At 37.8% G+C, this 12,694-nt stretch overlaps 5 protein-coding genes across 6 annotated transcripts; 3 read left to right on the top strand and 2 right to left on the bottom strand.

Annotated features, from left to right (window-relative positions):
- Positions 1-371: 371 nt before the first annotated feature.
- On the bottom strand, positions 372-3,017 carry LOC105967210 (uncharacterized). Its single transcript, XM_012991805.2, has one exon. It carries the CDS (start codon positions 1,546-1,548, stop codon positions 526-528), a length of 1,023 nt encoding a protein of 340 aa, XP_012847259.1. The 5' UTR covers positions 1,549-3,017; the 3' UTR covers positions 372-525.
- A 2-nt stretch (positions 3,018-3,019) lies between these two features.
- Positions 3,020-3,818, top strand: LOC105967266 (17.3 kDa class II heat shock protein). Its single transcript, XM_012991869.2, has one exon. The coding sequence runs from the start codon at positions 3,198-3,200 to the stop codon at positions 3,672-3,674; it is 477 nt and encodes a 158-aa protein (XP_012847323.1). The 5' UTR covers positions 3,020-3,197; the 3' UTR covers positions 3,675-3,818.
- A 1,198-nt stretch (positions 3,819-5,016) lies between these two features.
- LOC105967183 (putative WRKY transcription factor 51) lies at positions 5,017-5,924 on the top strand. Its single transcript, XM_012991771.2, has 3 exons — positions 5,017-5,377; positions 5,503-5,644; positions 5,764-5,924. Exons 1-3 carry the CDS (start codon positions 5,119-5,121, stop codon positions 5,891-5,893), a joined length of 531 nt encoding a protein of 176 aa, XP_012847225.2. The 5' UTR covers positions 5,017-5,118; the 3' UTR covers positions 5,894-5,924.
- Positions 5,925-6,041: 117 nt separating this feature from the next.
- On the bottom strand, positions 6,042-9,670 carry LOC105967182 (protein PLASTID MOVEMENT IMPAIRED 1-RELATED 2). 2 transcript variants are annotated; one of them, XM_012991770.2, is made up of 3 exons: positions 9,367-9,670; positions 7,139-9,028; positions 6,042-7,054 (listed from the first exon to the last, which is right to left on the bottom strand). In XM_012991770.2, exons 2-3 carry the CDS (start codon positions 9,001-9,003, stop codon positions 6,265-6,267), a joined length of 2,655 nt encoding a protein of 884 aa, XP_012847224.1. In that variant the 5' UTR covers positions 9,004-9,028; positions 9,367-9,670; the 3' UTR covers positions 6,042-6,264. The 2 variants fall into 2 exon arrangements, with proteins under 2 accessions (XP_012847224.1, XP_088674312.1); XM_088818186.1 differs by having other exon boundaries at positions 7,139-9,171; positions 9,367-9,554.
- A 325-nt stretch (positions 9,671-9,995) lies between these two features.
- Positions 9,996-12,493, top strand: LOC105967133 (ran-binding protein 1 homolog b). The gene is made up of 4 exons (XM_012991710.2): positions 9,996-10,345; positions 10,585-10,736; positions 11,161-11,286; positions 11,978-12,493. The coding sequence occupies exons 1-4, from the start codon at positions 10,176-10,178 to the stop codon at positions 12,196-12,198; spliced, it is 669 nt and encodes a 222-aa protein (XP_012847164.1). The 5' UTR covers positions 9,996-10,175; the 3' UTR covers positions 12,199-12,493.
- The last annotated feature ends 201 nt before the right edge of the window (positions 12,494-12,694 follow it).

Genomic DNA, 12,694 nt, shown 5'->3' on the forward strand with positions numbered 1-12,694 from the left:
CATCCAACAAAAAAAACTCATTAGAAGGCAAGATAAGTCATGATTATATAATTTTGGTGGGTCGACCCGCAATTTATTGAGGATACCAAACATCAAATTAAGTCCAATTATTTAGTTAATCATGGTTTATCTTGGCAACCAAACGGGGCCTATGAATATTCGCTCAGACAAAACATTCAAGAATCACACCCAAGATCATAGTTTTAAGATCGGGTTTCGATTATATTAGGGTTTCCATTCATAAGCTACGAAAGATCTCGAAATGAAGATTGAAATCGACATCCCAAAAGACATGAAACTGAAAATGATGGTTGTGGGCTTTAATTTCAAGATTGAATCCCCACAACTTTTAGCAGAGACAACCTAGTACATAATCAAAGAAGCTAACATCCATTTCAAGACATATTTACATCAATATATACACTCTGGCGTGGAGCCATACTAAAAGATAAAACTATGCAAACAAAAAAAAAAAAAAAAAAACAGGGGGTTGAAAAATATAGAAAACCATTTCTTGACCCCTCTTCAGAAAGAAAAGCTGTCTCGATTCTTAGTCGAGAGCCGTTTGAGAAACTCGTAAGTCGTAATCATAGTAGTTGCAGACATAGACATAGAAGCCCACCTCGGACCGAGCCCTCTATAACAAGCACCCAATCCACCTTCCTTCACCAAATTCCTCACCGTCTCCACAACCGTCAACGATCCACCTCGCGCACCCTCTCCATCCAAAACCTGCAGCCTCGTCTTAATCGTATCCAGCGGCATTGTCACTAACGCAGAAGCTCCGCTCGCCATTACCGCACTCACCGCCTGAACCCCCATCACCGCCTTCCCATCCGGCCTATAACCACCACCACCACCGTTTTTTTTACAGAAATAACAACCAACGCCGCCCCAAATTACTCTATGCACCACCGAGTAAGAAGCCCACCAAACCGCATTCGAAGGTGCGTAAGTCAGTATCGAAATCCCAAATCCCCTGTACAATCCTTTCAAGCCATCGGCTTTTACAATTTTCCGAAAAGCATCGATCCCACCATTGTACTTCTTCAATCCAACGGTGCAGGAGCTTCCTTGAACCATTAGTCGCTGGCTAACGACGTCGATTGGTGTCCACACCAATTGAGCAGCCATCGCAGCATTCAATCCAGCTGCAGCATTCGCAACAGCACAAGCGGAAGCTTCCGAAAACCCTAACCGAGCAGTGGCGAGATTTCCGACATTGCTCTTGGTGACTTCTAGGGCACCCATGTAGAGCGCACGTGCCGGAATCGTTCCCATTAGCGAAGTCCCGAAGCCTCTGTAGAATCCTCTGCAACCCTCGGCACGGAAAATAGAGGACGCCATCTTCAGGCACGACGTGTCGTTGCTCAACATCACCTGCTGACGTGTCTTCAGAACGACGATTGGGTATAGAGCGCCGGAGACGCCGGAGAAGAGGGCGGCGCCGAGGAAGAAGAACTTTGATTTGTCTAGCATCTCCCAATCTACGTCGGCGGGGAGATGGATTTCAGCCGCTGAATCTTCCTCCGCCGCGGCTAAACTCATCTTCGCCAGTTTTAAAGCTCTTCTTTTTTTTAGAAAAAACTCAAATCTCCAAACAGTACCAGATTTATCTATCTATCTATCTATATATCTATATATGTATCTATCTATACATACAGAATAAGAAAAACACAGACGCACACACAAAATCTGGCGAACATCGGAGTAATCAAATGGATTCAGCTAAGCAAAAAAAACAAAATCAAAATCAAAACCATTAATTTAGTTTCTTTTTCCGTTTGCGCAAACAGATTAGAGAACGGAAGTGAGTGAGAATGAAGAGATCCAGCATTTCATCACCGGAGAATCTGAGCGCCGATCACTGATTACAAATTTTAGGTTTCATTTTCAGATAAGAAAGATCTGTATAATTATATATATATAAATAGGATGAAGGAGGTGAGAATTGAAGAAACAGAGTTGAGGAGTAACTGAAAAAGGGTGGAAAAAGGGTTGCGCACACTCAGTGTGTGTAGGGTTAGTGGATTTAGGCACAGTTTGTTCGAGGGTTTTGCGGATCAGATGGAGGTGGACACGTGTCGGTTACCCTTTCGAGAACTTTTACTTATTGGCGCTGAGATTGTGACCGGCTGCGGGCTGATTGATTTCACAGAAAACTATGGGTTTTTTCGACATTTTTTTATGGGCACTGAAATATCAATAGTGATTTGAGGATTTTGTTTTTTATATTTTGGAAAATAATATAATAATAAAAACAAGTAACTTTTTAAAAGAAAATTATTATATTTTTTTAAAGTTATACCACGCATATATTTTATTAAATGTACAACAAGCACGTTGGATAGAGGTTGGACTGGAAATCAAACCAAATTATTCGATACTCAATTCGATATTGTTTGTTAAAAGCTCAATGAACTCGGTTTGTTAACGTAGTAAAACAATATTAAGCTCAAGCCCAATTCGTGTCTGGGTTGACTAAACTTCATTTGAATTTAACTTGACTCTTTATCAAACCAAACTCAAACACAATTTAAAAAATTCAATAACAATTTAAACAGGTTTGAAAACAACTATCTATTCGATTCGACTAGACTCGTTTATACCCCTGGATAGAGGCTTAAAATTGGGCTCCGGCACATCTAGCCCAATATTTGAATTTCACTTAAATAAAATATAACGAATGCCACATCGAAAAAATAGTAAAATAAATAAATATGATTCTTACACATTCATTTATAATAATTCACCATCTTCACACATTTATTTATAAATAAATAATCACATATTTTGATTATTGATTATGTTTGAAAATAAAAATAAAAATTAAATTATATATTAAATTAATTATTTATGGGTCCTTTACTTTGTATTAGGATAGTGGGCTTCGAATAATAAAAGCCCAGCCAACCGTGGTCCATTTATTTAACTTTACTATTGAATATTAAATTTTAGGCCCATCATAAATATTAATCTTCTATTTTAAGTCCCTTTTCTTTTTAAAACTACTTACCAGAACCTCCTGGAATATTCTACCTTCTCCTTCCATTTCCCTCCAGAAACTTCCAGTCTTCTTCTTCTTCAATCCTCCACCGCCAATCAACCCTATAAATTTCAAACCCCAACAAATCTCATCTTCATTAGACAATTCAAGCAAAAAACAATTTGAAGAATTCATAATTCAAAAGAGAACAATGGATATCAGATTTCTAGGGTTCGACGCGCCGATCCTCCACGCACTGCAAAGCATGATAGATCCAGAGGATTCCGACGGCGGAAAATCGGTCGGCGCACCCACCAGATCCTACGTCCGCGACGCCAGGGCAATGGCGGCGACGCCGGCGGACATCAAGGAGTACGCGACCTCGTACGCATTCGTGATCGACATGCCGGGGCTGAAATCCGGCGACATTAGGGTTCAGGTGGAGGACGGAAACGTGCTCCTGATCAGCGGCGAGCGGAAGAGGGGGGAGGAGGAGAAGGAGGGGGCGAAATACGTGAGGATGGAGCGGCGGATCGGGAAATTCATGCGGAAATTCGTGTTGCCGGAGAACGCCGACACTGATAAGATCGCGGCGGTTTGTCAGGACGGCGTGCTGACTGTGACGGTGGAGAAGCTGCCGCCGCCGCAGCCGAAGAAGCCGAGGACGATCGAGGTTCAGATTGCTTGATGAGTGTGGAAAGTGTTTCTCTGTTTTTTCTGAGTGTTTGATTTGAATATTTTGATGATGTATGCTTCAGCTTTCAGATTTCCTAATGTTTGAAAATTTTCTCTCTCTAGTTTGAATAAATTTCGTTTTAAATACATTGAGTAAGCAATTATCTGGAGTGAATGGGATTAATTACAAAATTATTATATTGGATTTAATTGAGAAAAGCAAAAGGTTTAACCTTACCTTAACTTTAATCAACATATTGGGCTTAATGAATTATGAGGTTGTATATTGGCCCGTGTGCAGTAAGTCGGCCCGAGCCCAATCACCTGGATATCGAAATAGCTATTCGGGTCAAACTGGATCCGGAGTCGATAGACTAGATTAGTGTATACTGCAGTATAATCAAATTTCGCTCGATACCGCCATAGAATACATACCGCCATAGAATACATATCCGATACGTTACAATATTGAGGCGGATTTGTACGATTTTGATTTTGAGCACATTTATGGGTGATTTGTGCGAGTTTCAACATATATTGGGGGTGACTGTGATTCTCAGCATTTGGGAGTGTAAGTGATTCTCAGCACGTTTCTAATAAAATCGCCCTTTTTTTTTATTAATGCAAAACCGCAACAAAAGGCTTCGATAAAAGCAGTTTATATTAGCAAATAAAAGCAGTTTATATTTGCAAATGTAATAAAATCGACACTAGCATTTCTAAAAACTATGACTTTTGTCCTAGTCAAGTTGAAACTTGACTTTGAAAAATTAATTTTTACATGTTTATCGTATTATTACTATAATGTGGTATATATTTTGTACTATTTCCAATAGTTAGTCAAATATGTTACGCGATGATAAATGATACAGTACGATAGATAGATGAAAAACCATACCGCGATATAGTCCGATATGATAACCATTGACTAGATATAATAACAAAATTATAATGCATATACGAGTTATGCAAATATAAATCGAATTTATAATCTTATAGTAAATTTATATTAATCTCATCGATCCAAAAAATAATGAAGGGGTTAGTCTAAAGCACGAGAGTAGGACTGCTGGTGGTAGACTTCACACAACAGCAAACAGAAGAATCATAAAAGTCTACGCACAAGTCAACATGCTCCCACCATTTTTTATCTCCCATTTATTATTATTATTATTACTACAATTTATTTATTAATATTTAATTATTTATAGAATGAGTTAGGGGTTGTTTGGGACCCCCAACTCAATTCCTTAGCCACCACTTAATAAGCCAAAAAGAAAAAAAAATAAGCAGCAGCAGCAGCAGCAACTATGAAGCTTCTTTCCACACAACAGGAAGCTCACTAAGTAGTAAGAACAACTGAGCTATCAAACAATAACAGAACACACACACACACACACACACACTAAATATATATATATATATACGCATTATATAACGTATGTACAATTATACGAATGCAAACACATTTGATGATCATGGCTGATAATTACACCAACACAAACTTACCGTACGAAACCGACTTCGAGGTTTCCGATTTCCTCGAATTCAACGACTGGATCGAGGAGGGCCCACCATTATCGTTTCCTTCGATATCTGCAGATTATAACATTCCTCAAAATCCAAATTATGCGAGTAACGAAATAATGATGAACTCGGGTGCAAGTGGAATCAGCAGTAGCAGCAGCAGCAGCATTCATGAAGGGAATATCACTAGTAAGCAAACCTTGCTCATACATCTCTGAATTTCAATGTGTAATTTATTTATTTATTATTTATTATATATATATGAGATTGATTTAATTATAATGAAAATATGTTGTATTTGTGGTTATAATCAGGAGATAGTGGGAGTGGAAGGGAGAAGAAAGAAATCAGAGAGAAAGTTGCTTTCAAAACTAAGTCAGAGATTGAAGTACTTAATGATGGCTTCAAGTGGAGAAAATATGGCAAGAAGATGGTCAAAAATAGCCCAAATCCAAGGTACACACACACACACACACACACACACGTGTATATAAATTCAATTTGAGGATCTACAAGAATTATGAAATAACAACAGCATGAGAATAATTATGCAATTATTGTGATGTAACGAACAGGAACTACTATAAGTGCTCGATCGAAGGGTGCTCAGTGAAAAAGAGAGTCGAGAGAGACAAAGATGATCCAACTTACGTGGTAACGACCTACGAGGGCATCCACAATCATCAAGGTCCACCTCAGCTGTGATATATCAAAACTCAAAAAAAATAAAATTAAATCACTATTATGTAGCTATAATTCTCAGTGAAGTATTTCAAGGTCTCGGGACTGTGAGAGTGTAGACAGATTTCACAGCTGAAAATGGGATTTTCCAGCTAGATGTACGATAAAGAAATTTCTAGGACAAAAAGCTATTTCCAATACCATTCCAACAAAAAAATATAAATCGATACGTACGATTTATACAAAAGAGTTCTATACATTGAATCTATCTTTAGCCACTTTATACATTTTCGGTTAAATAAAGACATATATAGCATATATATATATATAAATCAAAAGGGATAATAATAAACATGCCTGTTCTGTTTGTTTCTCTTGGCCACTTTGATACGTACTCAGTCGGAAAAAATAATATCGGGATTTCTTATATGAACATTTAGTGCAACCCGATCATCCCATGCAACCGCTTCACCTTCAATAGGACACGATATGCTCCACAAAACATCCTCACTCAACGCCTTTCTTGTTGAGGATTTTAAAACGAGATTCTTGTTGGACTTGGTCAAACCACTAGAAATCAGCCACCTGGCACCCGATTGACGTTGTCTGCTAGTTCCCCAAATGTGTGTATTATTACCACCAGGTACAACATTCAATCCAGCAAGATGAACTTCCAAGACTTTGAACATCGGTTCATATATCTTGTCTTCATTTTTTTTGTAATCGGTTCCATCTAGAACCTTGTCTGCTTGAATCAGAGCGAGCATAGCGGGACCCACGGTCTCGTAATCACGAGAGGGATCTCTAAGCTGCATTTTGAAGCACATTACGAAGTTTTTACGAAAAATGCCATTATCGAGGGACCTACCAGAATCGAGCCTCAGCCACTCTTTCAACGACAGGGTGTACTTCATTAATTCATCCATATCCATAACCGGAAAGTCTGAAGCTGTTTCGATACTGAAGTTACTAGAAGGTTCCGGAACCTTCCCTAAAGAATCGGAGTTTCGGGCGAGCTTGATACTAATGCTTGAAGGTGCCTCTTGATCTGGAATGCCACACTGAATCTTTAACCCTTCAATTAGAAGCCCTTCAATGTTTGTTATCGCCATCGGAATAAGATCTTCAGTAGATACATAATCAGAATTTCTCTCCTCGGAATCAAAACCCTGCTCCAAAGCCCATCTTAAAAAAAATAAAAAATAAAATCAAATTAATCGAAAGAAACATTGTGCCAGCATATTCGAATTCTTGAAATTATTATCAGACCTATTAGAATAGTGTGATTCAGATTCAGACAAAACTTGCTGCATTGTCTTCCCCGTGACATCTTCCAATGGCATCAATTCATTTGTCTGAACACACATCTTTTCGACTCCTTCAGATGCCCAACATTTTAGCACATCCATTACGGTAAATCCCATTTTAGAGGGTAATACAACAGGAGCAGAAACCTGCACGATTAATCTTGCACCATTGTTTCCGTTTCTGAAAAGCAACGGATTCATCGACCTCAATAAACCACCATCCTTTGTCCGAATAATGGGGCCCACACCTTCTTCGATACAAGGCAATTTTAAAGGCTCTTCTGCAGGAAGATATACCGGACTCCCAAATCCGCCTGAACTAATACGTGGAGAATACTGGAAGGCCTTTTCGTTCAAACCCCATTCTTGCATTAAGACTTCTGTTTCTAAATTCTCGAGCCTTTCGGCGTTTTTTCTGTTGCTTATAAAAGATGGGTTTAGGCTAACGTAATTAGTTTCAACTGCTTGGATAGCAAACGACAAATCGAAGTCATCTTTATGCTCTTTCTGCAAATCAATGTCTTCTTGATTATGGTCGAAGCTTAACATGTTGAGAAAATCGTTTTCTATAGATTCTGCAATAAGTTCTTCGAATGTTGATTCGGGATCATCAGTTGCAGATTCTTGTTCATCTTGTTTATCTACGTCGAGATTTGATTTCCATTCCACATACTCGTTTAAAGCAGTTTCCTCTTCGCCCTCGAAAATTTCGGCAACATCAATGGTTTCTATTACAGGATTCTCAAATCTGTGACTTTTAATTTTTTCTATTTTAATCTGATCTTTCGTAAATACTTCTTCGATTCCTTGATCAATTACATCAAATTCGATCTCATTAAACTCATGTCGAGTTTCTCCACATGCAGAATCGGGTGATGAATCAAACTCCATCATATTATCCATTTTTCCCTCGTTAAGTTTCCTATACAATAAAGTAACCGAGTGCGAAAGCTCTCCCTCAAGACATTTTACATTCGCAGACGGAGAATCGTGATACGACGACCCTTTACTTGAAATGGCTGTAACACAATCAAGATTATGATTTTGTCCACGTTCCTTCAAAATATCAGGAACTTCCACAAAATAACCTGGCTCGAACGAATCACCATCCAAAATCGAGAACCCAAAACTAACATTTAGCATTGCGCCTTTCGCCTTGCCTGTGAGCTTAAAGCTCGTAGTCCACTTTCCTGTGCTACTTTTACCCTCCTCTAACTCCTCCATTGTTAATGGCAGCAACCTGCTTAAATCAATCCAGTGTTTCCCAATATCAAGAACCGGTGCCTCTATCACGGATGGATAAATCGAGAAAAGCTTTGGCTCGTATTTTGCTGAGCTGTGGGGCCCATTTCTGCCACCGTACACGTTACACCGGTACATGAGAGTCTCTTCGAACTCAGCCATTCCCAAACAAACACGAGAAGTGCGAGTTTTCGACATGTCAGCTCTTCGTTTCCATGTTACACAGATGTCAAGATTGTTGAAATTCGGGGGCAGCCCTTCGATTGCATGGACATGCAGAAAGAAACAGCAATTGAAACGGTGGTTACGTAAGTGGGCCAGTGCCTTTAAAGGCTTCCAATTCCATATTGACGATTTTTTATTGTCCTTTTGTGACGAATCTTGAATAATGACGTTGGATTTGGGTTCCGAAATGTCGGTTTTATTATCAGCCACGTTTCTGGGGTGGTCGAGAGACGAATTAAATGTCTTCCGTGGCATTTTGTGCAAATAAAGGGCTTTGCTGATTTCTTCTATATCACGCAATAAAACCCCACATCCAAAATCTCCGTCATCGCCTTTCGTGGGTTTTACTTCGGATGCCATGCCCTTCACTCCCAAAGCAAAATCTCTAAAAATATAAAACATACACTCTATCAAAATCTCTAAAATGATTTAGCAAAAGAAGCTGTCTAAATTAGTAGTACTGCGTAGAATGTTATTTTCCTTCGATTTACTAGCTTACATACTTCATCACTTCGGTTTGGGTATAATCTATCAACAGCAAAAAAGTAAAGTTAATTCCTCTAACGTGATTTATTTCACCCAATTAAAATCTCAGATATACAACGTGCGCATATAAATCATACAACAACTACACATCTCTACAGAAAAATTATATCGATCATTATAAAATCAGCCGAAGCAAAAAAAAAAAGAAAAAAAAAAACAGAAAATCTTAGAACTTACAGAGATTCAGTCAGGAAAAAGGAGCTGCTGTTGACTGATAATCCTGTTGATCGCTGAGCTTCAGTTTTTTGATTTGGTTAGGGATTAGGGATAGAGTAATTAGCTGGCGCTGATTTGGAGTTTGGCCGGAATATTCCCTACTTGGGGTTGAGTCTCCGAAATGAATTTTGTTTTGTCTTATGTGTTTTGGGGAAGTTTGGATTAGGTATACCCCTATTTTGGTTCTTCTAATTGGAGATTAATTAATTAATTGAATTGTATACTAATTAATAACTAATAACTAATTCAATTTGATTTAATTTGTACCTCTTCAATAACTAATTTGCATTGATTTGTATTTGGTCACTCATGTTCACTAAAAATGCACATTTGGTCCGCATGTTTCAGGAATTCAATACTGTCAGTCATTTTCATTAATACTAACGAAACCAAGTGTGTGCCCACATTTACATAGTTGAAATACATGATTGTAATTACTCAAATATAATGATTTTTTTCGTAATCTGACCTTACTTTAAGGTGATCATAATTTAAACAAAAAAAATATAAAAACACAAAATTAAATATTTATTTAGGAAGTGTAAGTAAATATAAATTACATATACAATAAAGAAAATAATGTGAGGCCTAGGCCCATGAAAACCTACATACACTCTTTAATGGGCTTTGTCGAAACCCTTAAAATGGCGATTTCCGGCTACATTTCAGCAAACCCCTACGCTCCCCCAACCCATTTTCATCACTGCTGAAGAAACCCTAACCCTACCTCAGATCTCGTCACTCTCTCCATTTCAACTCCGTTTACAGTGATGTCAACCTCAACTGAGCCGACGGTGACGAAAAGAGACGAAGAGGAGGATGAAGACTCTAAGCCGGCCGCCGACGACGAGGATACCGGAGCTCAGATTGCCCCGATCGTCAAACTCCAAGAAGTTGCAGTCACCACCGGCGAAGAAAACGAAGATGTTCTCCTCGATTTGTAAGCTTTTTTTATTTCTCGCCTATTTTTATTTCATTTCGGCCGATTAATTGTTTATATTTTAGGGTTTGATTAGGATTGGTGCGATAGCAACTATAATTGATGGGAAAAGTTTTTATCTTTTGCTGATGTAATGCCGATTTCTTGATTTTTTGTGCTTTTTGATTATTGAATTGGTAATTGCGCCGGGTGTACTGAATACTATTTGATGTTGAATTGATTGTTATTGCTGTTGATAGGAAAGCGAAGTTGTATAGATTTGACAAGGAAGGTAATCAATGGAAGGAACGAGGAGCCGGTACCGTAAAACTGCTAAAGCACAAGGAGAGTGCCAAAGTTCGGCTGGTCATGAGGCAGAACAAGACCCTTAAGATCTGTGCCAACCATCTTGGTCAGTAAATTATACACATTGTTGTGAATTTGTATGTATTATTTACTTTATGTTGCGGTGATATGTATCTCTTAGGCCTTGTTTGGTTGGCGTGATTAGCCATGATTAATTATATAAATATGTAAAGGGACTTTGTTTGATGTTGGTGTCCCCAATAACTTGTCGGGTCGACCTGCAAATATTATGTTATCATGCTTTATCTTGCCTTTCAGGCATGTTTTTTTATTTTATCCTGGCTAATCTTTTCTTAGCAATGAAACGAGGACTTAGTGATGTTATGTGGTTCGATAAGTTGGATTGGATGTGGGTTGAAATTATTGTTGTTGAATTGTATTATGTGTGATGTTTTGCTCAAAGATTTTTTATATCGGATACTGAGGTGGTGTTTTTGGCTGAAATTTGAGTTTATTGTTTGTTAATATAGTGCTATCGACAATGTCTGTACAAGAGCATCAAGGCAATGAGAAGTCTTGTGTGTGGCATGCTGCTGATTTTTCTGATGGAGAGCTCAAGGATGAAACTTTCTGTATTCGATTTGCTTCTGTTGAGAGTAAGTTTATTCTTTCTAATCTCATTTTTTAATTTCTGAAATGCAATATTTCTGCATTGATATGTGATTGCTTGTTTTGTATCATGAAAAACTTGAAGCATATATACACTGACAAATTGTTTAAATTGGTTAAATCTGAGGAGCTTGCTCCCTTGTCATTAACACGTCAGATTAGTTATTTGCATACTTAGACTCCTGGTTGAAAAATGATCTTACTTGTATGATTTGATGCCCTTTGCTACTTCAATATAGTTTGGCTGGTAGTTGCTTCGTGTAATATTTCTGTTCATGAAGAATTCAGTTTGGTGATTTGGGTGTTGAAGTCCATGAAATAGAGTTTCGACATAGTTCACGAAGTAGAGTTTTGATCTATAACGGGTTTTTTTCATAGCTGCCTCGATACATTTTTTTAGTGGTGTTTCGCCAAGAAAATCCATAAATATCCTTGGCTGTTGTGATATTTATCTAGTGTTTTTTTTTTTTTTTTTTTTATTGTTTATTCACATCATGAGATAAGTGACCGAACAAATTGTCTAAATCAGTATTAGATATCATAATTTCCATATTTATGTAAAGTTGCAACCACTCGTTGCATGCTACCCCAAAATCATGTTGTAGTAAAAAAACATTTTCTTATTGTAACATTGGATATGTATGAATAATTATATCTGTCTTATCTTATTAATTACAGATTGCAAAAGTTTCAAAGATAAGATTGAGGAAATAGCTGAATCTCAGTCAAAGGAGAGCGGCGATAGTGAAGAAGCCGACACTGCTGCCAGTCTTATTGAAAAGTTGAGCGTTGAGGAGAAAGCCAAGGATGAGAAATCAGAGCCCAAAGAAGTGCTTTCTTCTTCGGAAGATAAGAAGGAAACCATTGAGAAACCGGTAAAACCTGTGTCCGACGAGTGAGGTCTTTTCTTTTAATTGTGATCTGTGTTTTTTTGTCGAGAGAGTTGAAAGCTTGAGTTGGTCAGTGAATTAAACCTTAGCACCTGATACAATAGTTTTGAAGCATAGTGTATTTTGTGATTTGGTTTGTTTGCTATTTCCCGGTGGGTCAGTTGTTCAGTCGGTCGGTGGATCAGTCGGTGTGTTTAGTGTGGGTAATATTGAAACTTTTCGTTTTATCACTATTGAGAGATTGTATTTCAAAATTCTAAATAGGGTGCATTACCCTAGCATATATGATGTTTATCTTTGTCCATATCCATTGTTTAAAGCTTAATTTATATCTATATTGATTTTCCTTGCAATATTATGTTTGATTATATGACAATAACAAATAGAAATTCTTTATGCTGTTACTATGGTGTAAGGTTGGATTTGACCTATTCATTCTGCACATAACTACTTGTACCTGCATTTGACATATTTAACCGAATTTAGCTCGTAAAAAGCTTACTAC

Source organism: Erythranthe guttata, chromosome 5 (genome assembly GCF_056151865.1).
Source record: "Erythranthe guttata isolate IM_541 chromosome 5, IM_541, whole genome shotgun sequence".
Lineage (NCBI taxonomy): Eukaryota > Viridiplantae > Streptophyta > Magnoliopsida > Lamiales > Phrymaceae > Erythranthe > Erythranthe guttata.